The sequence below is a fragment of the Physella acuta genome, unplaced genomic scaffold (genome assembly GCF_028476545.2).
Source record: "Physella acuta isolate Inbredline_101_S28 unplaced genomic scaffold, ASM2847654v3 ptg001298l, whole genome shotgun sequence".
Classification (NCBI taxonomy): domain Eukaryota; kingdom Metazoa; phylum Mollusca; class Gastropoda; family Physidae; genus Physella; species Physella acuta.
This window is the reverse complement of record NW_026732813.1, coordinates 140,336-165,084: the sequence shown is the minus strand read 5'-3', so window position 1 is coordinate 165,084 and position 24,749 is coordinate 140,336. Positions and strand designations below refer to the sequence as shown.

At 34.0% G+C, this 24,749-nt stretch overlaps 1 protein-coding gene across 1 annotated transcript in view; it reads left to right on the top strand.

Annotated features, from left to right (window-relative positions):
• The window catches only part of LOC131958194 (protein unc-13 homolog B), a 169,614-nt gene that overhangs the window by 129,131 nt on the left and 15,734 nt on the right, over positions 1–24,749 (top strand). The window contains exons 12-23 of the mRNA XM_059323073.1: positions 7,729–7,808; positions 8,512–8,602; positions 15,193–15,267; positions 15,952–16,171; positions 16,594–16,714; positions 17,165–17,271; positions 20,092–20,233; positions 20,529–20,570; positions 20,751–20,878; positions 21,399–21,514; positions 23,074–23,136; positions 23,772–23,872. Of these exons, the coding sequence (XP_059179056.1) occupies positions 7,729–7,808; positions 8,512–8,602; positions 15,193–15,267; positions 15,952–16,171; positions 16,594–16,714; positions 17,165–17,271; positions 20,092–20,233; positions 20,529–20,570; positions 20,751–20,878; positions 21,399–21,514; positions 23,074–23,136; positions 23,772–23,872 (1,286 nt within the window). The remainder of the gene's footprint in view (positions 1–7,728; positions 7,809–8,511; positions 8,603–15,192; positions 15,268–15,951; positions 16,172–16,593; positions 16,715–17,164; positions 17,272–20,091; positions 20,234–20,528; positions 20,571–20,750; positions 20,879–21,398; positions 21,515–23,073; positions 23,137–23,771; positions 23,873–24,749) is intronic.

Below are 24,749 nucleotides of genomic sequence, written 5' to 3'. Positions count from 1 at the left end.
AAGTTTCTTTTAATTGTCTTATGATAAGTTTTAATCAACTTACTGATTTCCTTTTAATAAAATAAAAGCACGCTGAGTCCTACTTGAAAAAAATAAACTCTTCGGGCATTTTCTTTACAATGTATAGGAAGCGATTGGTTTAGAAGAGGCTCTTTAGTATAAAGTATGATATATTCCAACATAAATCTTGATAAGCAGCCTTGACCTTTAGTTTTACATTACGTAACTGTCAATTCACCTGTTGGGCTGAAATGTTACTATTTTTTCAAAGATTGTGAGGGCGTACTAATTGTTTCCTTAGGTTTTTAGATAGTTCAGCTTTCAAACAAGATAGTTGTTTTTATGTATCTAGGTTTTTACTGATGCATGATATCCCTGTAATCTGCGAGCCGCTGGTTCTTAGATCTTCAATAATGCAAGTAGCTAAGTAAAAGAGAGTGATTAGGAGTGAGCTTCACGCTTGCCCTTTAAGACGCAGCGTATTTTGGCTAATCTGTCTATAAACTTAAAAGCGGGCCGGAATTTTCTTAAAAGGTTGGTACCAAAATAAACGGCACAGTAAGTCCCAGGCTATTAGTGGTCGAACTAGCCCCTTACAGTTTATAATTGTAGGTTAAATGTAGGTGAAAGATTTTTGGTTCACTACATCACGCCTAAGCTAATTTGTTCAGACATACAAGTGCTTATCCAATATAGAACATAATCATAAATTATAAATGTTTTTTTAATCATCGAGTACTTGCTAAAAGAACTCTCACTCGCCATGGTTTGTGATTGGCTGCTGTCGTCACGTGAGTGTATACCGTTTCCTCCTGCTGCAGCTGTGTCACATGTTTATCCTTTTGTAAACTCTTCTCCACTTTCTAGCTTTAATGTGGGTCTAGTTGTGTTGCTGATACGCTTGATTACAGTAAGACATTTCTAAGGTGTTCTATTCTTCGTCTGTGGGGCGAGCTCTTACACAGCCCTAGTATTACATGGCTGGCTTTGTTTCTGGACTTTGCTTTATAGATCTATAATCTATACCGTTTATTTTATCTTGTATTGCTCGTGTTTTGTTTGCTATGTTAGTTTTATTTACAAGTCTTCAAAGAATCGTCTTTTCGTTAATAAAATAATTTTCTGTTTCTGTTCATTGTATTGTAGTAATAATTGCGAAATGTTTGTTTGAATGTCGGACTAGAGATCTATAAGTTAATGTAGCGTGAACCGAGAGGAAAATCATTGGATGTGTGTATTCCCAGTGGTTGACCTACAGATTCTGTTGGAGTTTCATTACACGAGTTCATCTTGAGGGTCGTGTGGTGTCGTGCCTGGATATGTTCGTGAATACGTATCTTTATTTTTAGGATAGTATAATATCAAGGGTAGATATGATATGTTCATGAATAAATGTATCTATCTTTAGGATAGGATAGTACCGTGGCTGGATATGTTCGTTGATTTGGGATAGTGTTGTATCACAACTGGATACATTCGTAGACAGAGGTGTTTATCTTTGGATAGTGCTGTATCATTCTGTTGTTTAGAGATTTGTAGGATCGTATCTGGATCTCTTTGTACCACTTTCGATTTTAATTAAATAATATTTAAGAAAAGAACACATTTTAGTTAGATAGCCAAGTATTTTATAAGTATAGTTTTCACTGTCTCTTTTTATAACGTATAGTTTCACTGTATTTTTTATAACGTGTAGATTCATTGTATCTTCTGGTTACTGAAGAACTTAACGCCGTTTTAGAGCAAAATAATTAGACAGTTCTGTGGTACACTTTAATGATGACCTTCCTTGTTAGCTATCAATACCTTACGGGTCATATTTCCAACAAGAAATAAGTAAAAACTTGTAATTAGTTTCTAAATATTGTGTCAGCTCTTTGAAACAGTAGAAGCGTCTTTAGATATGTGTGCTAGCGTGTAGCCTATACGATAGAAGATATAAGAACACTGTTCTTCATGTCTTGTTTTATCAGAGTTCTAATGTAAAGGTAGCGCCGCATAGATTGTACTCTGTTGTAAGTTCACTCCTTGTTAGGAAGCATTAAATACATTTTAAACCAAGTAGCTACGGACAGTTCATCAAGTGATTAGCGCCGTGAGGCAGAAACCTAATGAGAAAATTAAAATTTCATGATGATTATTTATAGTAACAAAGGGTAAAAATAAAGAAACAAAATATTTGCCAGTGCAGTTGTGTCAGTCAGGCAGCGTAAAGATATATGTGTAAGGCTGTCTGAATGTATCTCAGTAATCCATCAGCTTCTTTGGTCTTTAGAAACTTTGATGGATCAAGTCATAAACTTTGGGTTAAAGAAAGTAAACTGCACGTGTTAAATGAAGAAGCAAACTTCGCGTGCTAAATAAAGTACTTGTGTTGAGTAAAGTAGCCAGCTATACGAGCTAAACAGGGTCAAACTATATGGGTAAAAAATATAGCGAATTGCGTGTGCTAAATAAAGTAACAAACTACTCAGCTAAATAATGTCTTGAATAACCTGCAGAATGTACACTTTTTAAAATCTATTTACGCTACTGTCCAATATATTTCTAGCTTGCGTGTTTGTTGGCGTGTGTAATTAATATTCTTACCCGTGGTCAGTCTTTTGACGCTGTATATTGATTTCATTCTACAAATGTATTTGAGCTCTTGCTTTACTCTGTTTTTATATTTGGTATATATTTTATATTTTACGGTAGTGGTGCTGGATTTAGGTAGAGAGGTCTAAAGTTTAAAGTTCTTACGCCGATGGTGATTTACTTTTTGAGTGTATCTCAGTTTAAACTTATGTGGCAAAAATCAAATGTTAATCAGACGGTCATATTTTGTGTGATGTTAAGTTTTTTTTTATTCCTCCTCTGTTGAAAATTGTGCTTAGGAACTTTATACAGTTTTCTTTTGAACTATTGTTAATTCTGACAACGTACAGATTCAAAGTGGACAGGAATCTCTGATTTCCCAAACAGCGTACATTTCAACCTAAACTAGACAGTTGAACTGAGAATGCAAATGATCGGCCGGAGGCTTGGTTTTAGAACTGTCCACGTCCCACCGGCTGTAAGCCTCGCTGTGCCATTGTTGCACGTGTTGCATGATGTAGTTTCGTTGGTCGGTAATTGACAGCCCTAATGCCGTGAAATTTTCTCCTGATAAATTGTTGCCAGCGTGTTGCGAGCGTGGGCTGTATTTATGGTGCTGGAGCCATGATTACTCACAGTACCGCTTGCCTGGTCGCTCATCTAAATACTGCAATCATTCTTTCACTTTCAAATCAGCTATTTACCTTCCAGTTGTATGGTGTTTAATTTTCTGGATTTAAGTGTTTCAAGTGTAACTTATTCAACGATGGAAACGTTTTTCCTGTGGAATTATATTCATCATTCTTTTTTAAAAGGATTAATTTAAATTTCCTCCACGTTTTAATGGAATTGCTTGATTATCTACTATGTATCAAGCCGCTATTCACCATGGGGACGTACCACGACCGTGCGTACTCGAAGGGCGACAACCCCCGCGCCAGAACTCCGGCGTCGGATGAGGTAGAGTCCCCTGACAGGGAGGAGAGTCCCGTGCCGGATGTCGTGGAGAACACGAGCCGGAAACGTGTCTCCTACCGGGACGTGATCGAAGAAACATGCGAGACAAGCATGAGCGTGTCTCGTTCGTTCTGCGAGGAGAAGAGCGCGGACGTCATGAACAAGAAGGTGAAGATGGACGAGCCCGTCAAAGAGATGCTTGTCAAGTCTACGGACGCGGTAGAAGAAGATACTTCCGGATCTCGGTACGCATTTGAAAAGTCAAAACTGGCCCGTACAAGAACGGTAGCCGTCTGCCAACGGAGACGTGACGCGCCTTCTCTGTGGGCCTGGGAGCGGGATGGCAAAAAGCGGTCGTCTGACGACAACATTGTCGGCAAGGTAATGAATTATGTAAGGCAAATAACGAGAACAGCGCCTGGTGATATTTTTCTTGTCGCCATGCAAGCATTAATGAAGGGCTTATAGGTGTTTGTGTGTGTGTGTGGGGGGGGGTGCAAACAGCTAACTAGTACTTATCTTTTTTCAGGAGGATAAAAACAATGCAGTTTGTCCTTTATCTGCATACATTGGCCTTTAGCAACTGGCTAAACCACTTGCAATAATCTGAAATTAAATTAGATGCCGCCATCATGTTGATATAGAAACATGAATAAACAAAGATTGACCACCAACAGACTGTTATCGATAGAGACATAGAGTAATCTAATAGACTGAGCGCTAATCAATAGACTTAAGATGATGGCTGTGTATTCTACTAAAGATTCGCTGCTTTGAGTCATCAAATGTAATCTGCTGCTAATACCAGCGGCAAATACTTTCCTCTTGCGTCAACATGATAGCCTTCTTTCTTTGTTGTGTTGGCTCATGCAATTAATAGTGTTGGTGTCACTCGGTGTAGCTGATGGTTTTATTCATGCTTTGTAAAGCAGAAAATAGTAATATAAACTCTTTATATATATATATATATATATATATATATAAAGCCTGTTGTACGAACAGTTTCACTTAAAATAAACCATCTGAGATCCACTTTTAATTAAGCATAACAATCCTTAGCTGCAGAAAAATACACTAAACTACTTTAAAATAGTACAAATTGGCCTGGAAAAAAATTATAACAAAATAATAACATAATACGGCAAAGCAAGACACAACATATACACAACAAATACATTATAACTGCATTGGCTGACTGCCACCTATTTGTTAGAAACGTAGATTTGTTTTCCTCATTAATGTACGGGCCGCATCCGTCATTTTAATCTGATACATGTCACACTCATTTATTTTTCTCATTCTTTGAATTGTGTCTAACAATATATTTATTCCGTATGTTTTCGAATCGGTCAGTGCCCTTGTATTGATTTTGTTCGAAGCGCTGAATCGTCCAATAATATAAAAAGTTTACTGATAAATTTATCATCTGCTTTTTCACCCAATCTTGAAGACAAGATTTCAAAGGTTGATGTTGTTCCGATTGCTTTTGTTGCTATTTTATGAACTAGCAATTAGGAAGTGCAAATTGGCGATGCCATCTAATATCCGAAACAACGGGTTTCCAATGATTGTTTTAAAAAATATGAACTATATTTTTATGTAATTAATTCCATACTAAGTAAACATACGGCCTTTTTAGTCCAGAGGGTCCAATTTTTCTTTTAGACCTTTATGCACCTCTTTATATCTGCTCCGTTGGGGTGTCTGATATAGGAGATCCTTCTATGCTGGCTCCATCTGTGTAGTCTATCAAAGTGTGCTAATTCTTTATATGTGTTGTCTCTATCAAATAGGCTCTATCTGTATAGTCTCTATTTAAGTGGGCTAAATCTGTGTAGTCTCTATCAAAGTAGGCTACTACTGTGTAATTTCTATCAAAGTGGGATCCATCTATATCATAGTAGGCTACTACTGTGTAATTTCTGTCAAAGTGGGCTCCATCTGTGTAGTCTCGATCAAAGTAGGCTACTTCTGTGTAGTGTCTATCAAATCGGGATCCATCTGTGTAATTTCTATCAGAGTGGGATCCACCTCTATCAAAGTTGGCTCTTTCTGTGTAGTCTCTATCAAAGTGGGCTCAATCTATGTAGTCCTTATCAAAGTGGGCTCAATCTGTGTAGTCTATATCAAAGTGGGCTCCATCTGTGTAGTCTCTATCAAAGTGGGATTTTTCTGTAACGAAGTTAGATGGCTGTGTATCTTCTTCATAAATGGGTCATAAAACCAAATCTTAAGTATAATAGGTTATTTATATTTATTGATTAATAATTAATAAGAATCAGAATGTACACTTTTTTTAAAACTGTTTACGCTGCTGTCCAATATACTTTCTAGCTTGCGTGTTTGTTGGCGTGTTGAATTAATATTACCCAAAACGTCGGATATTGTCCATATCCTACTTGATTTTTTTTAATATTCAATCTGGTTATCGATTATTTACCCCACACATAACATATCCCATCAAGCAAATGAACTGACATAAGCCAGTAAGTTGTGATCTCATTACTGTTATCTAGTGGTGGCCAAAACCGCTGTGCAAGTCATAACCCTCACATCTGTGATTAATAACTATCGAGGCGACTCAACGCCAGCTGTTATGTTGTATACACTATACTGAAACCCAAATTACATCCAAAATAGGTTTTATAATAAGAATTTTTTTTTAACAAAACCTGCTTATTATCTTAGATTAAAAATGAGTATTCAAACACGACACTTTAACATAAAATGTAATGCGTGCTTGTTTAGCTTTTTTTTTTCCAAATGTAACAATACATACATATGTATTACATTTCTCGTCTACAGTTACGTTATTATGAGGTTTCATTGTTTAATATTCAATATGCGTAGAAATGTGTGCATTTTTTCTGTTTGTTATTTCCCATAGCGTGTATCTCAGGGATCGGTAAATTGAATAGTATGTCATCATTTATTCAACAATTGTAAAGCTACTCAACTGTAATAAAAATTCGATATATGCGTTAAGGTCCTTAGAGTTCAAAATTTATTAAATCTTGCACAAAAATATTAGTAGTCCTTTGATTCTTGACAAGACAACAACGTAACTTTTGTTCTGGCCGTACTGGTGTTTTATATTAAAACATTACAGAGCATTATCCCGCACAAAAACTCTCTTCACTCAAACGCATTCTCTTCCATTGAAGCACTGTTTAAAGTTTAACAGTTACACAAAACTTAAGTGAATAGACATATATATGAAAATAAGTTTGTGGTTATGTGTGTCCTTTATACATTACTAAACCTTTCAGCCGATCGCCATCAAACTTTGGGGAGTTATTGAGATTGCTCCTTTGAAGGTTTCTGGGGGGGGGGGATTTTTTAACTTGGGAGGCGCGGCGTCCCGACAGGGTGCAATCTGGCGCCCCGGGCTTTCCCGTGAACACTATGACACCTATGTTGGTTTTAAAGAGTGCGATACACTATGGATACGATGGACTACTATAATCGTTGCGATTTGGCGCCCCGAGCTCCACTGACACACGGGTGGTCGCAATCAGGGCGGTAACTTGAACATATAAGATCCAAGAAAAATTGCACCGGCATCGTTTACTTTTAAATAACTCAGTTTTTGGAAAACAAGGTCACGGGTTTTAAAAAATACACTATGGTATCGCATGTATGAAATCCTCTTAAAATATTGCGTAAGCCCGCAGCAACGCGCAGGGAAGGGTACGCTAGTTTTATATAAAAAACATTTATATATTTAAAAGACTTTAAAAATTTCATTTTAATAAAAATTCCGAGATAAATACTCATATGATGCGCTCAAAAAAAAAATTCTTACAAATTCTTATGAAAGCAAATCTGACGCTGCTATCAATACCTTACTTAACAGGGATAGGCTAACGTTTTTTTTTTGTAGAAAGTAAAATCGGATTTACGATTATTAAAATAAAAGGAAGATGTTATACAATAAAAGAAATATTAAAAAGAGCTAGTCTGCTTTACAAAAGACCAGGGTAAATAATAGTATGGATTCTTTTATTTATTTATTTATTTTTATTTTATTTATTTATTTTATTTATTTTTTGGACAATGTAAAATATGTAATTTTTGTTTCGCTAACTTACAGATTCAACACTAGATGAGTAACTGCAGATCTTTAGGCTAATTGTATCACTCCCCTACACATCTTACATCTCATTACAAAGATACTTGTTTGTTTTGTTTCAGACTGGGTCAATGATGGGCCGTGAGGAGGGAGACTACGCTGATGGGTACAGGTACAAGGCCTGGTCGCACGTCAATGGCGGGTAAGTTGACCGTCAACGTCTTACTTTTTTAAACCATTGTTAACCAGGCTGTATTTCGTCAACAGTACATCTTACTGTTCAAAACCGTTACGGGATCGGCGTGGTCGAGTCGGTAAAAGAATATGGAAGCAAATCAAAATAGAAAAACAGTCTGAAATCGGAGTCAAGGGCCTAATTGGCTCATAACCAGTTGATACGTATACTTAATTGTGTTGAAGAGAATCCCTTCCAACACTAAAATTAAGAACGACGAAAAAAGAAGAAGAAAAAACGTTACCTGTGCTGTATTTCGTCAACAGTACATTTAACTTTTTAAAACCATTGTATACTAGGCTGTATTTCGTCAACAGTACATTTAACTTTTTAAAACCATTGTATACTAGGCTGTATTTCGTCAACAGTACATTTAACTTTTTAAAACCATTGTATACTAGGCTGTATTTCGTCAACAGTACATTTAACTTTTTAAAACCATTGTATACTAGGCTGTATTTCGTCAACAGTACATTTAACTTTTTAAAACCATTGTATACTAGGCTGTATTTCGTCAACAGTACATTTAACTTTTTAAAACCATTGTATACTAGGCTGTATTTCGTCAACACTACATTTAACTTTTTAAACCATTGTTACTGCCGACCAGTCTTTCCGTGGTATGATCTATAGAACCCAACCCTGATAACCTCCCTGTTTCTATCTCCAGACCCCCACAGTACAACCCCTTCTACACCAGTATAGACAGCATGCCGGAAATCAAGCCCAGACGGAAGAGCATCCCCCTCGTTAGTGATTTGGTAAGCTTTGATACCCTCTCTCAGGCTTTTGTCTCTAACCCATCAATGTCTGTTTCGTCACTTGACTCCACGGCTAATCAACTTAACGCTAGCTCATTGGCTACCTTAGCCCAGGGTCCCACGCTCGTCTTTTCATTCCCTTAAAGATTCCATTCGTTTCCTTATTCCGATTTTGTAAAACTGCTCAATTTTTCAACCAAACATAATTATTTCTATAGTATTGAACTTCTCTTTTAATCAATACACCAACCCAACTAAACAGTTTTTTTACTTTTTTAATTCCGTCTCGTTGGACCCTGTGCTAGTTTTCTATTTAACCTTCTAAACAATATCTGATTTCCAAGGCTGTGGGTTGTACCATTTAGTATGTTCCCCGTCCCCTTATGTTAAATATACCAACGCCCATACATGGTCAAGTTTTATTTACTCTATGTATTTGAAAGCCGTTGTTAATTGTATAGTGATCGCCCCATTATGCTTAAGTGTACTAACCCCAGATTTGTATAAATATAATAAATGTATACTATAATATTCTTACATTAAAACATGTATTTATTTTTCCTTATTATTGAGATGGTTGTTCCATGAGAAAATCACATTCATAGCTAATGATTTGTGTAACGTAATAAGTATTATAGCCTCTACAAGTGGAATAAGCCCGTTTAGGGAAAATAATGTTACCAAATTACTAATATTTTCTATGTAATAATGACAGATTTCTAGTTATTTTAAGTTTATTTTAAATATTATGAGACATTAAGCTAATTAGCTCGCCTTGTCATTAAATTTATATTCAGTTTTGAGATTTGAAGGTAACAATATTGGAAACCACGTTGTAATTAGAGTAAATGGAAATGTATTTTTAGACCTGGCCAACATATCCTGTCAATAAATCTATACCATACTTGAAGGTTTTAAAAGTTGTGTTGTCAATGTTAGGTCATAGATCGATTGTAGAATTAAGGTGCCTAACCACGTCAAGGGTTCTCAGATTGGGTATGCTCTACTTCACCTGCTTTTTTTATAATGTAAAAAAGTATTAACTACTAACTTTGTCGTTCGGTATTTTTAATTGATCAACAATTTTTATAAATTCAAATATTTCTGGTGTTAATTAACTTTGTAATTTGGGGAAAATGATCTAAGGAAAATTACTTGAAAGTATAAACATATCCATTGAAACTGAAAATAAAATTGTAAGAGTATTGGGGTCCTATTGTTAACGGCTGTGATTTAAATAATGTATACACTATGGCTAACAGTAATAAACCATCAATGTGGGCCAACATTAGTGAATTTTATACTAAAACTGGACTAACTTTCATGAATTATAAACTAATAGTGAGCTTCGAATAGTGAATCATTAGCTAACTGTGAGTTAATAGTCCTGAATCAATAGTTTACTGGTATGGATTTACGCTAGTTTTTTTTTACAGGTTTAAAAAATAACCGTCAGTAAGTTTAAAGTGTGCAACGTTTTAGTAGTGACTTTTAAATAACAAAGATGTCCAGGATGTTAAGGTTGAATAGGGTTTAGCCTCAGACATTAATCTTTAAATTGGCTTCATATTGGCTCCTAACACATGTCTCCATTTTGCCCCCTTCTCTCACAGGTGATGAAGGTATATTTGCTACCTATCAAACATGAGTAACTATTAATAGATGTGATGCTCTTGTCTCCATCTTTCTCGATGTTTTTTTCCTTCATTTATCTCCTTTAATTATCTCCCTTATCGCTCGATATGTATTTTTTTTTTACTATTTTCTTTACACAGATTATGAATAGCTTAGTTCTCTAGGGTTAGGAATTTAGATAGTGATAAGAATTAATTGATGTTAGCGTATTATTTTCTTCACATTAGATTACATTTTTGCATGTTTTTTTTACTGAATTGTTAGACATAATAATGCATCTCGGGAGTATTCTTCATCATAGATAATGACATTTGCTGTAACTGTTTTCAGTTCATAGCAGTTTTACTTCGTCTAATGAGATGACATTTAGAAAGCCAGTTTCATGTTTTTTTCAATTACTAATACGTCTACGTAGGCGTATAGATATCTTTTATTGCATTTCAACGAGAGATGGCATATATTAAAAAATATAAAAACCTGTTATGTTGAAATGAATCCTGGTTATTTTATCAGTATTGAATTAAATCGATCATTAAAATCAATCAGCTGACGTGCCTTATTCTTCCATTAACTTTAGTGACCGCTCTAGTTGGGTAACAAAAAAAAACCAATGTTGGTACAGTATACGTGGCTTTCCTTCCATTACCGTAAAGAACCACGTAGTCTAAATTAATTCTTACTTGCACTTTCTAGTCTAGTTATCGCATGTACTTTCCTAACAACAACAAAAAAAATGTTTTTAGTTGTATTTACTTGTAAATTAAACTTGAATACAAATGTTCTTTAACTCTTTACAAGTTGCTAAACTCCGATCTGATTAAATAGCGACAATCTTTAGACCACTGTACAAACTGCCCACATCAAATGTAAATAGCGACAATCTTTAGACCACTGTACAAACTGCCCACATCAAATGTAAATAGCGACAATATTTAGACCACTGTACAAACTGCCCACATCAAATGTAAATAGCGACAATGTCTAGACTCTAGACCACTGTACAAACAAAGATCACATGTAAATAGCGACAACGTCTAGGTCACTGTATAAACTTATAGATCACATGTAAATAGCGACAATGTACATTCTACAGTGCATCTAGTTGAGCCTGTATTGTAGATCAAACAACCCCGATGTTTCCACAAGCCCACAACTGCGTCTGTCAGTCTCCATCAGTGTAATCAGAACAGTCCATCGATACCTCGTTCAAGCCTAACAATATGTTACTAATAGCCTATAGATTTTTAACACGTGTGTATTGTACGGCTAGCTCAACACGATCTGTTCAGATGGAATAGAGTTGTCTCCCTGTCTCCCCCATCCTTGACACGACTCACTCGCTATAGTGCAGGCTGTTGACCGATACATGCACGTTAAATTACACCCATGGTCATTTTAAATCACATCCATGGTCATGTTAAATCACACCCATGGTCACGTTAAATCTCATCCACAAGTGTAGTGTTAACTTAGAGAGCGCGTTAAAAAAATCCTCAATGAACTCTGCTTGTATAAGAACTTGGTAGCAAGGCGATAGATTAAAGGATATTTTAAAAAGCATGCGCCTGGGGCAGAATCAGCAAGACAGAAATCAGATAGGATTGTTTACTTGTGTGGAATAGGGGGAGTTAGGAAAATATCAACAAGCATTAAGGAAGTAATGCTTGATGCGTTGTTGTTGTTTTTTTCTTTATAGTATTGTCTTCCAATAACCTTCATTGAAGGCCTATACGTTTCTGCTTTAAGTGATGTAAACTATTAAAGGTATGTGATGGTCTATACAGTTTACACAATGAAAGCAACCAGATAACATAATATGTATCAAATTAGCATGAACACAGACAGGCCTATAGCCCTTAAAAATTAGTGTCCAAGTGGGCTAATATGCAGGACAGTGGCGTCTGTAGACGGACGTGATCAGATTCTTCCAGTTGTCTTTATGGTGATTTACTTTTTAGTGTACCGTCGATTTTATCAAGTCCGTGAACATGTTCTGTGAGCAGCGTTAATTCAATTGAACGAAGAAAACTGATTCTCCTGTTCTCGAGAATAAAAGTTCTTTTTCGAGATTGCACAATTCAGTGTAGTCAACTAGCGAATGCTGTACTGTAGCAGGGTTGTTGACGAAAACAGCTCACGATTTTTAAACGGTTGGGCGGGAAGAGTAAGGCGTTAGTCAAACTACTGTTAACAACACAGACGACAATGATTGAGACCCTTATTTCAATGGAGAAGGGAAAGAACTCTGGTTACCAGGGAATTGGGAAACTAATAATGATGCTTCCCACCAAAAATGTGGGCGAAAGGTGTTGTCTCCTCCATCTTTCATTACGTCAGACATTTCTTGAAGCATTACGTGACTTCCGGCGTTGCTTGTAGCTAGGGCTAATTGTTGTTTTTTTCGTACATTTTTTACCAGAGCTAGACCTAAATCTCTGTATCCCACCAGTGGGTGTTTTGACAACTTTGGCATGAGCAAGTTTAAAAAAACAAATTTAACGTGCCATAAATTGTTTCCCAGAAATTAGCCTCACCCTGAAGATGTTCCTTTGTAGGCCTGTTATTGCACTTGTTACTGGTGTAAAAGTTTAAAAAGGAAATAACACAGGCACACGCTGGAAATAAAGCAAATAAACCTAGTTTCTCAACTTGGGAAAAAAAAAGATAATTCTGCGTAGGTGTAATGATGGATATGCATGCCTTTCTCTATTTGTTTTCTATTTAAGGAAAGGTTGACAAGGAAAATCTGATTTTTCTCAAATTGAGTTTTATTTTCTAAATGAATGTTGAGGCTGATGTTATATAGGCCTACTGTAGTAAAATGAAATGCCCACTATTTATTTTAATATGTAATGTGAAGTAGCTTTAATGTTAAAACTAAGCTATCTGGGAATACATTTCTCATTATTTTTTAAAGTTGATTTTTTAGTGTAGAGTTAGTATTTGCGCTAACATTTCTTTGAAAATTAACATTTTTCACAGCATGTGTAGATCTCTATAAGAAAATAACTAATTTTAGTGATTTAAATTATACAATTTTCAGAGCCTTGTTACTTAAATGAAAGCCAGATTAAGTAAAGTGTGTAGATTTTTAGCTGTTGTCAGTAGATCTAAGCAGTTTCTTCATAAACATCCCATTCACTCTTTACTCAATAGAAAGTTGATGGTAAAGCAAATGTATGTTATAGTTGTTGATAAAGCTCCTATTATTCCTTATAGACTAATTTATTTGATAGAAACATGATAGTTTCAGTAGACATGATATCAGGTACAGTGTGTAGATCTAAACATTGTACTGTTGCTAGCCCACTAGAAGAATGACTTCTTGATTGCTAACTCAATTAGTAGACATGATATCAGGTACAGTGTGTAGATCTAAACATTCTACTGTTGCTAGCCCACTAGAAGAATGACTTCTTGATTGCTAACTCAATTAGTAGACATGATATCAGGTACAGTGTGTAGATCTAAACATTCTACTGTTGCTAGCCCACTAGAAGAATGACTTCTTGATTGCTAACTCAATTAGTAGACATGATATCAGGTACAGTGTTTAGATCTAAACATTGTACTGTTGCTAGCACACTAGAAGAATGACTTCTTGATTGCTAACTTAATTAGTAGACATGATATCAGGTACAGTGTGTAGATCTAAACATTGTACTGTTACTAGCTCACTAGAAGAATGACTTCTTGATTGCTAACTTAATTAGTAAACATAATATCAGGTATAGTGTGTAGATCTAAACATTGTACTGATGCTAGCCCACTAGAAGAATGACTTCTTGATTGCCATACTTAATTAGTGCTTGATTTATAATGATTGTCACAAGTGTGTTGAGTTCCCATGATAAATGTTGTCTGATTTTTCTAACCTTTGTTGCTGGCTCCATCTGTGTATGATTGTTGTCTTCATTCATTACACTAATTACATGCCATCTGAAAGATTTTTATTTAAATTAATTCACTGATCAAAGACAATAAATAATAAAGTGTGTTTGGATTTTTTTTTTAATTGTTACTTTCTTGGCAAAGTAAATAAAAATTGTAATTTATACAAGGGGATAAATTTCTTTTAAAATATGCAGCGGGAAAAGAAAAACTTAAGTATCTTGTTTTAAATCTTAGAACAAAATTTGTAATGATTTGTATTAAAACTTATTTTTTACTTCGCAAAGATTTTACTATAAGAACATTTTTATCTAGTAACTCTTATACCATCAACAAAAAGGTTGCATAACATTATTGAAGAATATAGAATTATATTTTTTTAACAATTACAAAATATATACTTCTTTTATCTGTTTGAAATATATATGTTTCCTTAACAGATAGTAGATTTGAGAAAGCTTCTTTCATGAAATACAGTATGTTAAAGAGAAATGTTCTTTTATCCCCCTATTTATCAAAGACTGGCCCCTGGCTATTAGACAAATTGCCTGGGGCTCATCCATTAGTTGAGCTTTATCTAGTCACTCTCTTTCTATTTTGGACCTGTTACTCTCGTGTCTGTTTTATTTTTTCAAACTTTCTAGTTCTGTTTTTCTTAGCATGTTTTTTTTTTCTCTAGATTGTTTTTCTGTTTACTTGTGTGTTGTCTTAAGCTCAGCTACATACAAAAATTTCCCCACCCCCTTTTAATAAGCCAATTAAAACAGATTATTACCATGCTCCCTCTTCTATTGACTTTCTATTATTTGGTGAAAATGATTTCACTTAAATGTTAAATAAAAGAAAAGTTTGCTATCTAAAAGAATAACTTCTTATTGCATTAATTTAGCTTTGTTATCACTCCAAAAGATTTTTTTTTCACAGGAAAATCAATAACACCTCAATGGCCATTTTTTCATTGATTTTATTTTATTTGGATGTCCATATTTATATCAATGATAGTATTAAATTATTAAGTTTTTGTCTGTTCTATTCAATACAAAAATTTTACATGTTTGTTGCAGAGTTTAGCAGCTAAAAGAAATGCTGGCGTCTCATCTGCCATGGTGGCAAGACAGTCTTTAAATGATGAGGAATTGGTAGGTTGCCAGATACGCACCTTCTGGAACTTGAATTCTTCTTAAATGTGGTGTAATTATCAGCAGAGATGTTTCCAATTTTTTTAATGGTGGTTTATTTTAACTAAGTGTATAAGTAAGAATGGGACTCTGTGGTAGAGCACATGGCTATCTGGAGTTATGTATTTGAGTCCATCCAGCTCTCTTTGGGCACCTGATTCACATTATGAAAAGCAAAGCTCTTGAGCATAGTGCTGACCACATTACCCCTTTATATGGTGAGGTCACAGAAACAGATGAAATCTACTTCATCTGCTCTTAGACACCCAGGTTAGAAAGGGTAACAATACAAGACTAGAATATACATCATAGCATTTTTTATTTGCTAATATATATATATATATATATATATATATATATATATATATATATATATATATATATATATATATATAACTTTAAAAAATTTTGTTTTGTATTTGGCTGAAAATAATATTCTTTCCAATCAGAGTATTAGAAATAAAAAAAAAATTTTTTAAAAGACCCCAAAGAAATGTCCTTTTAGAGCTGTAGAGGTAATTAGTTATACACTTTGTGTAGAAACAATATCTGCAATGACTAAAAGTAATTGACAATGCCTTTTTTAAAAAAACAACAGAGACTTTTCAACATGGGCTGTCACTATAATTGCATCTATTTCTCTAGAAAATGCATGTCTACAAGAAAACATTACAAGCCCTCATCTACCCCATCTCATCCACAACTCCACACAACTTTGTGGTGTGGTCAGCCACATCACCAACATACTGTTTTGAGTGTGAAGGTCTTTTATGGGGCTTAGCTCGGCAGGGGGTGCGGTGTACAGAGTGTGGGGTCAAATGTCACGAGAAATGTAAAGACTTACTCAATGCTGATTGTTTACAAAGTAAGTTCTACTAATTTTATTTTACTTTAAAACTCTGCCTTTTTTTAATATTAAAATTCATACTTACATTTTATCATGGTAGTATTTTGTTTTCATTTTGAAGATTACAGTGTTGAATATTATTTACATAAGTGCAGAGGCCTAGCCGGGGGGGGGGGGGGACTTATGTCCCCGGTTGCCGGACTAAGGGGGAGGGCGCCAAAATGAAAGTTTGAGGGGGTGCAAATCGAAAGTTTGAGGGGGGGGGGGGTGCAAATGAAAAGTTTGACGGGGGTGCAAATCGATAGTTCGAGCGGGGGGGTGCAAATCGAAAGTTTGTCCCCGGGCGCCGGGAAGGGTCACTACGCCTCTGCAATAAGTGCCCCACAGTATTATAGTGATAGACATATTTAACTAATATAAATGTGAATGGCTTTTTGTAGGAGCCGCAGAGAAAAGCTCAAAGCATGGTGCTGATGATAAAGCGCACAACATTATTATGGCTATGAAAGAACGCATGAAAATACGGGAGAAAAATAAGCCAGAAATATTTGAAATGATTAGGTAAGCATTATAATTAACTTGTTGTGTAATGTGGTTATGTTAAATTTTATGAATGGGTCAGTTTAATTTTTGAAAAATATTATCTAGTTAAATGATGCCTACATCTTCAGCTGTTGATTTCTTAGCCTAATTTAAAATAACATGACGTTCTAATAAAAAAAATACAAGTCAGCGAAGGAATTTAGCTTTCAAAAATATTATAATAAGCTGTTTTTACTTACAAGTTGGTTGTCTTTTAGGGTTGTTTTTTTTTTTCAAAATTGCTGCTTTTTTACAAATTATTTATAAAGTTAAAGAAAAGTTAAAACAAGTGCAAATTTTAAATTTAAAAAAAATTAATTAAAATAAATATACCAATCATTAAAGAGATAGCAAGGTTTGTCTTGAATGTTCTGTGATAAAAGTCTTTAGCTGCTAACCTGTTTTTGTGTGAACATTCCTGCTGCCCAGACAAGTTTTTGGAGTAGATAAAAAATCACATTCCGGTCACATGAAAGCTGTCAAACAAAGTGTACTGGACGGCACATCCAAATGGTCAGCTAAAATAGCCATAACTGGTGAGCCTACAGGACCACACCCTATGCAAAAAGCATTCTACCAGCACTGCCACTGTTCAACTTCAATGTTCAATATTGTCTTTATGCGTATTATTTACTATTGGATGTTTTCCCTGTGTCACCCGATTTAATCTCACTATAATATTACATATTGAATTCTGTAATATATATATATATATATATATATATATATATATATATATATATATATATATATATATATATATATATATACAGTATGTGTGTATGCTTATTAGTTATTTAAGATATATCCCATTTGCTATCCTTGCTTCTTTCTGTGTTTTCTGTTGGAATACTTTAGAGACAATGTGTCTTTCAGACTAAGAAGGTTGAAACATTTCTCACTTGACAGGTCCTGTACTGTCATATCAGGTTGTACTTCCAGTCATTGGAGAGTGATACTTCTTTTTTTTTTAATATATACACTAGCAACTACATCTTTTATTTTCTGACACTGGAGAGTTCTTTCATATTTTAATAATTTTTTTTTATTCATTAAAAGCACTAACAAATAAATCCATCAGTTTTATACACCATTTCTTTTTACTTTGTTATTATCATGAGGTGGTAGAAGATTTGTTAACCAGTTACATTTCATCTTCAGCTTGTAGAATTTTGAGCAATTACTTTGAAAATGCACTGAAATTTTGGGGTTTCATTGTGGCAATAAGACTTAGCACCAATTCAAATTATGGGTAGTTTTTTTTATCAACAAATTAAATCTTTTTTAAAATCTTTTAAAGCATACTTTATTTATTTGAATTAAGCTGTAAATAAATATGAAATATAACAAGCCAAATAGTGCAATGAAAACTTTTACATAACATAACATAAAATGTTGATTAATTTACCCATTCCTTAATTATACATTTTTAGCCTAAGCTCAGAAATAACAAAATAGAAACACATTTTATGTTTGAACATTCAATATTGCAAATAAATGTACCTTATGTCTATGTTTATAGAAACCTAATATATTTTGACTAATTTGGAAATAATTTATAACACATTTGGTTTAGCAAGTCAGAATTAAATCTATCTCTTGAAACACTGAATAATTGATAAAAAATTGCTTATGAATCAAATGGACTGCAAAATTTTATCTTTGCATTGCAAAATTATTTAATAAATCAAAAAGTGATTTTTAAATAGAAAACTAATATTTAGAATATAAAATTATCAAGGTAATAGTGTTTTAACAGTTTGTATTTTTTAACAACACAAGTTTTAAATAAAATTTTTAGACTTTAAAAAATAGAAATGTTTTTCTGATCCAACTCTAAAGAGCATGTAGCTTGATGTTTCTTTGCTTAAGACCATATGTCACTGTTAGAGTCAGCCAGCTCTGTTAGACCTAAGATACAGTGGACTTGTGGTGTCTTTGTTTTACCTATTGTTACCTCTCTGTTATGTGACATGGTATGTGTCGTAGTTTCACCCACTGTTACCTCTATATGTTGTAGTTTCACCTACTGTTACCTCTGTATGTTGTAGTTTCACCTACTGTTACCTCTGTATGTTGTTACATGGTATATGTTGTAGTTTCACCCACTGTTACCTCTGTATGTTGTTGTTTCACCCACTGTTACCTCTATATGTTGTAGTTTCACCTTCTGTTACCTCTGTATGTTGTTACATGGTATATGTTGTAGTTTCACCCCCTGTTACCTCTGTATGTTGTTACATGGTATATGTTGTTTGTGCTCTTGGCAGACGGGTCTTTGGGGTGGACACCATGTCCCACCATGGTCACTTGAAGGCTGCTCAGCAGATGGTGCTTGATGGCACCTCCAAGTGGTCAGCTCGCATCTGTATCCAAGGTATTTTAGATCCTTCTAACAAGCATGCTTTACTTTTCTATCTTTAGTCTCGCTCACACCTCATCGGTTATAACCCTGCATGAGATGTATTTGGTGTTTTTTGTTGCTTTGATTATTTTTTTCAATTTTCATTACCGTTAGGTTATGTTTTATGCCAAAAACAAACAATTACTGTTTATGTTTAAAAGTACTTTGAAAATTTGTTTATAAAAATTAAATTTAAGTTTCAAAACAAGAATATTGATTAAGTGATTAAATTTACCATCAAACTGAAACAACATATAATAGTGTAACATTGTAACAATACATGTTGAACAAAGAACTACCACAATTTTTTTTACAAAGTTAGGTTTTTTATAAAGCTCCATTTCAGATAGAGCAGAATGAAAGGACTTGGTTTCTTCTGAAATTCAATGTTTTCTAAAAAAAATATTTTCTTTTTCTCATTCTTTATATTGGTTGTTGTTGTTCATGTAATGTAATATGTGTTGCATTTGCTTTTTGCTTAAGTTAATAACATGTTGTTCAAATACGCACTGGGATTTAGTGTAGTTGCCTTTTTTTATAAAACTTGTTTTCATGAAACTGGATATCTTCAAACTTGAGTTCATTTCATCTCTCAGGTTTTAATTTTTGACCCTCAACTTTAACTTTTTTAACAAAAAAAAATATTAATAAATACAACCCAACTTGAACAAGGTGTTGATAATCTCCTTGTGTAAGCTGATAAAAGGCATCAAGGCTGATTAGCATCTGTTATGCAAAACTTATTTTACATATTTTAATACGATTTTTTAAAGTCCTCTGTTAACACATAATTTAATCTACTTTCCATACACAAATTAAATGATTAATTATGATTGTAATTAAGATGAAACCTTGAATAAATATAAATTCCTCTACATATTGAAATAAATGTGTGTTGTTTTTACTGATTGAACGTGAGTTTTTGCTCATCATTTCAATGTTATAATGACAGTGATTTCGGCCCAGGGGTTGACTGGCAAGGATAAGACTGGTACAAGTGATCCTTATGTGACAGTTCAAGTGGGAAAAGTCAAAAAGAGAACCAAGACAGTGCCTCAAGATCTCAACCCAGAGTGGAATGAGAAATTTTATTTGTTAGTAAACACATCTGTATTGTTGTCTTATTGTTTGATTTGTTTCATTCATGCCACTGGTTTACTTTTAGCTATTAGATAATAGAATAATTTTTTGTCTGTGCTGTTATTTTTTAAAATGTTACATTAGTGGCTAGTGGTGTATTCATTTTTAACACAAAGGACATAACGAAATCATATTAAAATTATGTATTCTTTACAGATTCTATGTACAGAAATACTCTTTTCTTAAGTATAAACTTTTCTCCATTTCAATTGTAGACATTATCTGCAAAGATTTTTTTACTTGTTTCAGTGAATGTCACAATTCTTCAGACAGAATCAAAGTTCGAGTATGGTGAGCTAATCTAACTTGTTTATTTGCACATTTTATCTTTGCTTAACTAGAAAGAATAAATCGCCCCAATAAAATAGAGCTAAATAATGAATGAAAAAGGATCCCCTCCCCTAAAATAGAACTAAATAATGAATGAAAAAGGATCCCCTCCCCATCTTATGTTTGTTTGTTGCATGCCAGGGATGAGGACAATGACCTCAAGTCCAAGCTCAGACAGAAACTGACCAGAGAATCTGATGACTTTCTTGGGCAGACAATAATTGAGGTCAGAACTCTTTCGGGTGAAATGGACGTGTGGTACAGCTTAGGTCAGTATCTGTGGTGCAGTACTCATCATTGTATATCAACTGTTTTTTTATGAATGAAATGAACAAGAATTTAATGCCTGTCACTGTTTTTATTTTCTATACTCATTATACAATACTAGAATATTTTTCCCCATCAATTACACCCCTCTGGTCATTATCATCAACCCCCCCCCCCCTTCCATTAATTTTCACCCTGGCACAGATGATTGCCCTTCTATAAATAAAATTTAATACATCGCTAAGCAGTGTAACAGGAAGATATATATAAAATTAATTCCGAACTGATATTTCCTATCCCTAAGACTAACATTAACCCTAATCCTAACTCTAACATTATTTAAGTTAGGTTTAGTGTTACGAATAGGATAAGGGTCAGTTTGAAATGTATGGGGAATTAGTTAGGCCTACTACTCCATTTTGTTTTAGTAAGGGGTATTTAATGTCCTGTTCCCAAATTGTATACGAACCATTTTGTTTTTTAATGTTCAAACTGAACATGCTAATTTCCTTTTGTATACAGAGAAGCGAACAGATAAATCTGCTGTTTCTGGTGCTATTAGGCTACACATCAGTGTAGAAATCAAGGGGGAGGAAAAGGTGGCTCCCTATCATGTGCAGTACACATGTTTACATGAGGTCAGTTCATTGGGTGTATTACTTCATCTGTCTAACATTGAGTGTATTACTTCATCTGTCTAACATTGAGTGTATTACTTTATCTGTCTTACATTGAGTGTATTACTTCATCTGTCTAACATTGATTGTATTACTTTGTCTGTCTTACATTGTGTATATTACTTCATCTGTCTAACATTGAGTGTATTACTTCATCTGTCTAACTTTGAAAGTATTACTTCATCTGTCTAACTTTGAGTGTATTACTTCATCTGTCTAACTTTGAGTGTATTACTTCATCTGTCTAACTTTGAGTGTATTACTTCATCTGTCTAACTTTGAGTGTATTACTTCACCTGTCTAACATTGAGTGTATTACTTCATCTGTCTAACTTTGAGTGTATTACTTCATCTGTCTAACTTTGAGTGTATTACTTCATCTGTCTAACTTTGAGTGTATTACTTCATCTGTCTAACTTTGAGTGTATTACTTCATCTGTCTAACTTTGAGTTTAATACTTCATCTGTCTAGCTTTGATTTTTACAAAAACAAAACCATTAATCTTCGGTTTGATAAAAAATTATTCTAGTACATATTCCAAATATTTCAAAAAGGTTTTTGTTTTGTGTAAACAGCCTTCTGTGTAACTTTGATGTCAGTTGTGTAAAATAAAATGTATTGCTCTTTAAAGCTTTGTAATGAGATTATGTTATGCCCCTTGAAAGTTATATAATGAGATTATGTTATGCCCTTTGAAAGTTATATAATGAGATTATACTCATGAAAAGATGGTATGTGTATTGAAAGTCATGAAATAATGTTAAACCTCAATGTAACAGATTGTTTATTGTTTTTCCTACAGAACCTCTTTCATTATTTATGTGAACAATGTTGTTTTTCATACAGAACCTCTTTCATTATTTATGTGAACAATGTTGTTGTTTTTCATACAGAACCTCTTTCATTATTTATGTGAACAATGTTGTTGTTTTTCATACAGAACCTCTTTCATTATTTATATGAACAATTTTTCTTGTTTCTCCTACAGAATCTCTTTCATTATTTATGTGAACAATTTTTCTTGTTTGGGGTCATCCATAAATGACGTCACGCTTTTTTTGACGATTTTTACCTCCCCCCATCCCCTCCGCACACGTTGTCATAAAAAGCCAGACCCCCCCCCCCCCCTAAAATGACATCACACCTTAATCTACAACCCCCCTCAAAATTGCAGTTGAATTTTTTTAAAACATCGATATTTTTCTAAAATCTTGTCTAAACTATTACAATTTATTAAAACAGTTATCTAAAATGCGAAATAACATCTACAATTAGTTTTCTAACATTGCTTTTTTATAATGCAAAAGTGTAACGTCGCAACATCTGAACCCCCCCCCCCCCCCTCCCCCTCATCACACATTGTCACAAAATTACGGACCCCCCCTCCCCCTATGAGTGTGACGTCATTTATGGATGACCCCTTTCTCCTACAGAATTTCATTATGTGAACAATTTTCTTGTTTCCCCTACAGAACCTCTTTCATCATTTATGTGAACAATTTTCTTGTTTCCCTTACAGAACCTCTTTCATTATTTATGTGAGCAAGCAGCTGGAGAGGTCAAGTTGCCCAACGCCAAAGGGGTCAGAGTAAACACCATTTTTGTTATTTGATGTTTTCCTTGTGGAAGCTTGGGTAACATGGACTGGTTGTGGTTTTTTTTTTAAAATTAGAATTCACTTAGCACAGACTTGATACACAGTGGTTGTTGATGTTGTATGTTGTTTGTAGGAAGGGTGGCGTATAGGGACTCTATGTGGTGATGTTGTTATCTAAACCTAGATACACAGCCTCTCCACTAAAAGTGACTGTGATAATTTTATGTGCCTTAAAGTTCTTATAAACATAGGCAGGGCAGTATAGTGTAGTATCTAGATTTTTTTTTAATGTTGATATTGTTACGGCTAGTATTGTCAAAGTAGGTAATTTACACAGATATATTCTTGTATATGTCCTACAGTACTGCCACTAGCACAAAAAATGTCCTATAGCAGTGCTGCTAGCACACACTAATTCTTGTATATGTCCTGCCATGTATTAATGATCCGTCTTAAATGTTGTATTGATGTGTGAAAATAAAATAAAATTTCATTCCTAATTAATATGTAGTTTTAACTTTGCAAAATTTATAATTTTAACTACTGTAGTGTTATACTGTAGTGTTGCTGTGCAAGGAAATACGTTTGATATGAATTAATTGTGGATGTTTCTTGTCTAGACTGACGAGTCGTGGAAAGTTTACTTTGATGAGCCAGGACAAGAGGTCGTAGATGAGTTTGCCATGAGATATGGTATAGAGTCTATATACCAGGCCATGACGTAAGATATTCACCAGCTTAAGTTAGTGGCATAGGTAGCACAGAATGAATAAAATCTTCTACTTTAATCTTGACTCTAAGTAACTTAGCACTTTATACATTTAGGTGTAGTAACATTTACTATGAATAAGTTTTTTTTAATTAGGTATCTGGGCAAGAATAATATCTAATTTAATCTTTCCTCTAAATAACACAGCGCCTATTTGTACATTTAGATTTAGGTCTAGATCTAGTAACATTTACTTAACGTATTTACTTAACGTATTTTTTTAAATAGTTTCCTCAATATAACACAGCACTTATTTTGTACATTTTGATCCGGGTCTAATATCATTTAGTTACACATAATTATAAAATGGTTCAGCAAAATTGCTTTAAATATTTATTCAACCACTGAGCTAATGCATTTTTACTTTCTCGTATATACGAAGTATAGAGAAAGTATTGTAATCGTGCAAAAAAGAAAAAAAAGATTTTTACAAATTTCGACGTTTTACACCTCACTGATACGGAAAAACATAATTTTGCAATCTTGTCCGTATGTCTGTGTGTGTGTGTGTCTGTCCGTGTGTAAACACGATTACTTGAGTACCGTTACAGCTAGGTTGATGAAATTTCATATATAAGTATTTTATCAAAATCGTAGATCCGTATCAACTTTTGAGCGATTTCCGATAACCGGAAGTGGTACTTTTTCTACTTTGAATTTTTCAAAAGCCTATAACTTGAGTACTATTTCAGATAGATAAATGAAATTTCACATGTAAGTAAAAGATCTAATTCTCTACCTTCTGTTAAATTTTGAGTACTTTCCGTTGACCGGAAGTGTAATTTACGCTACTTCAGATTTCTCAAAAAACTAATGTAAATTTTTAAAG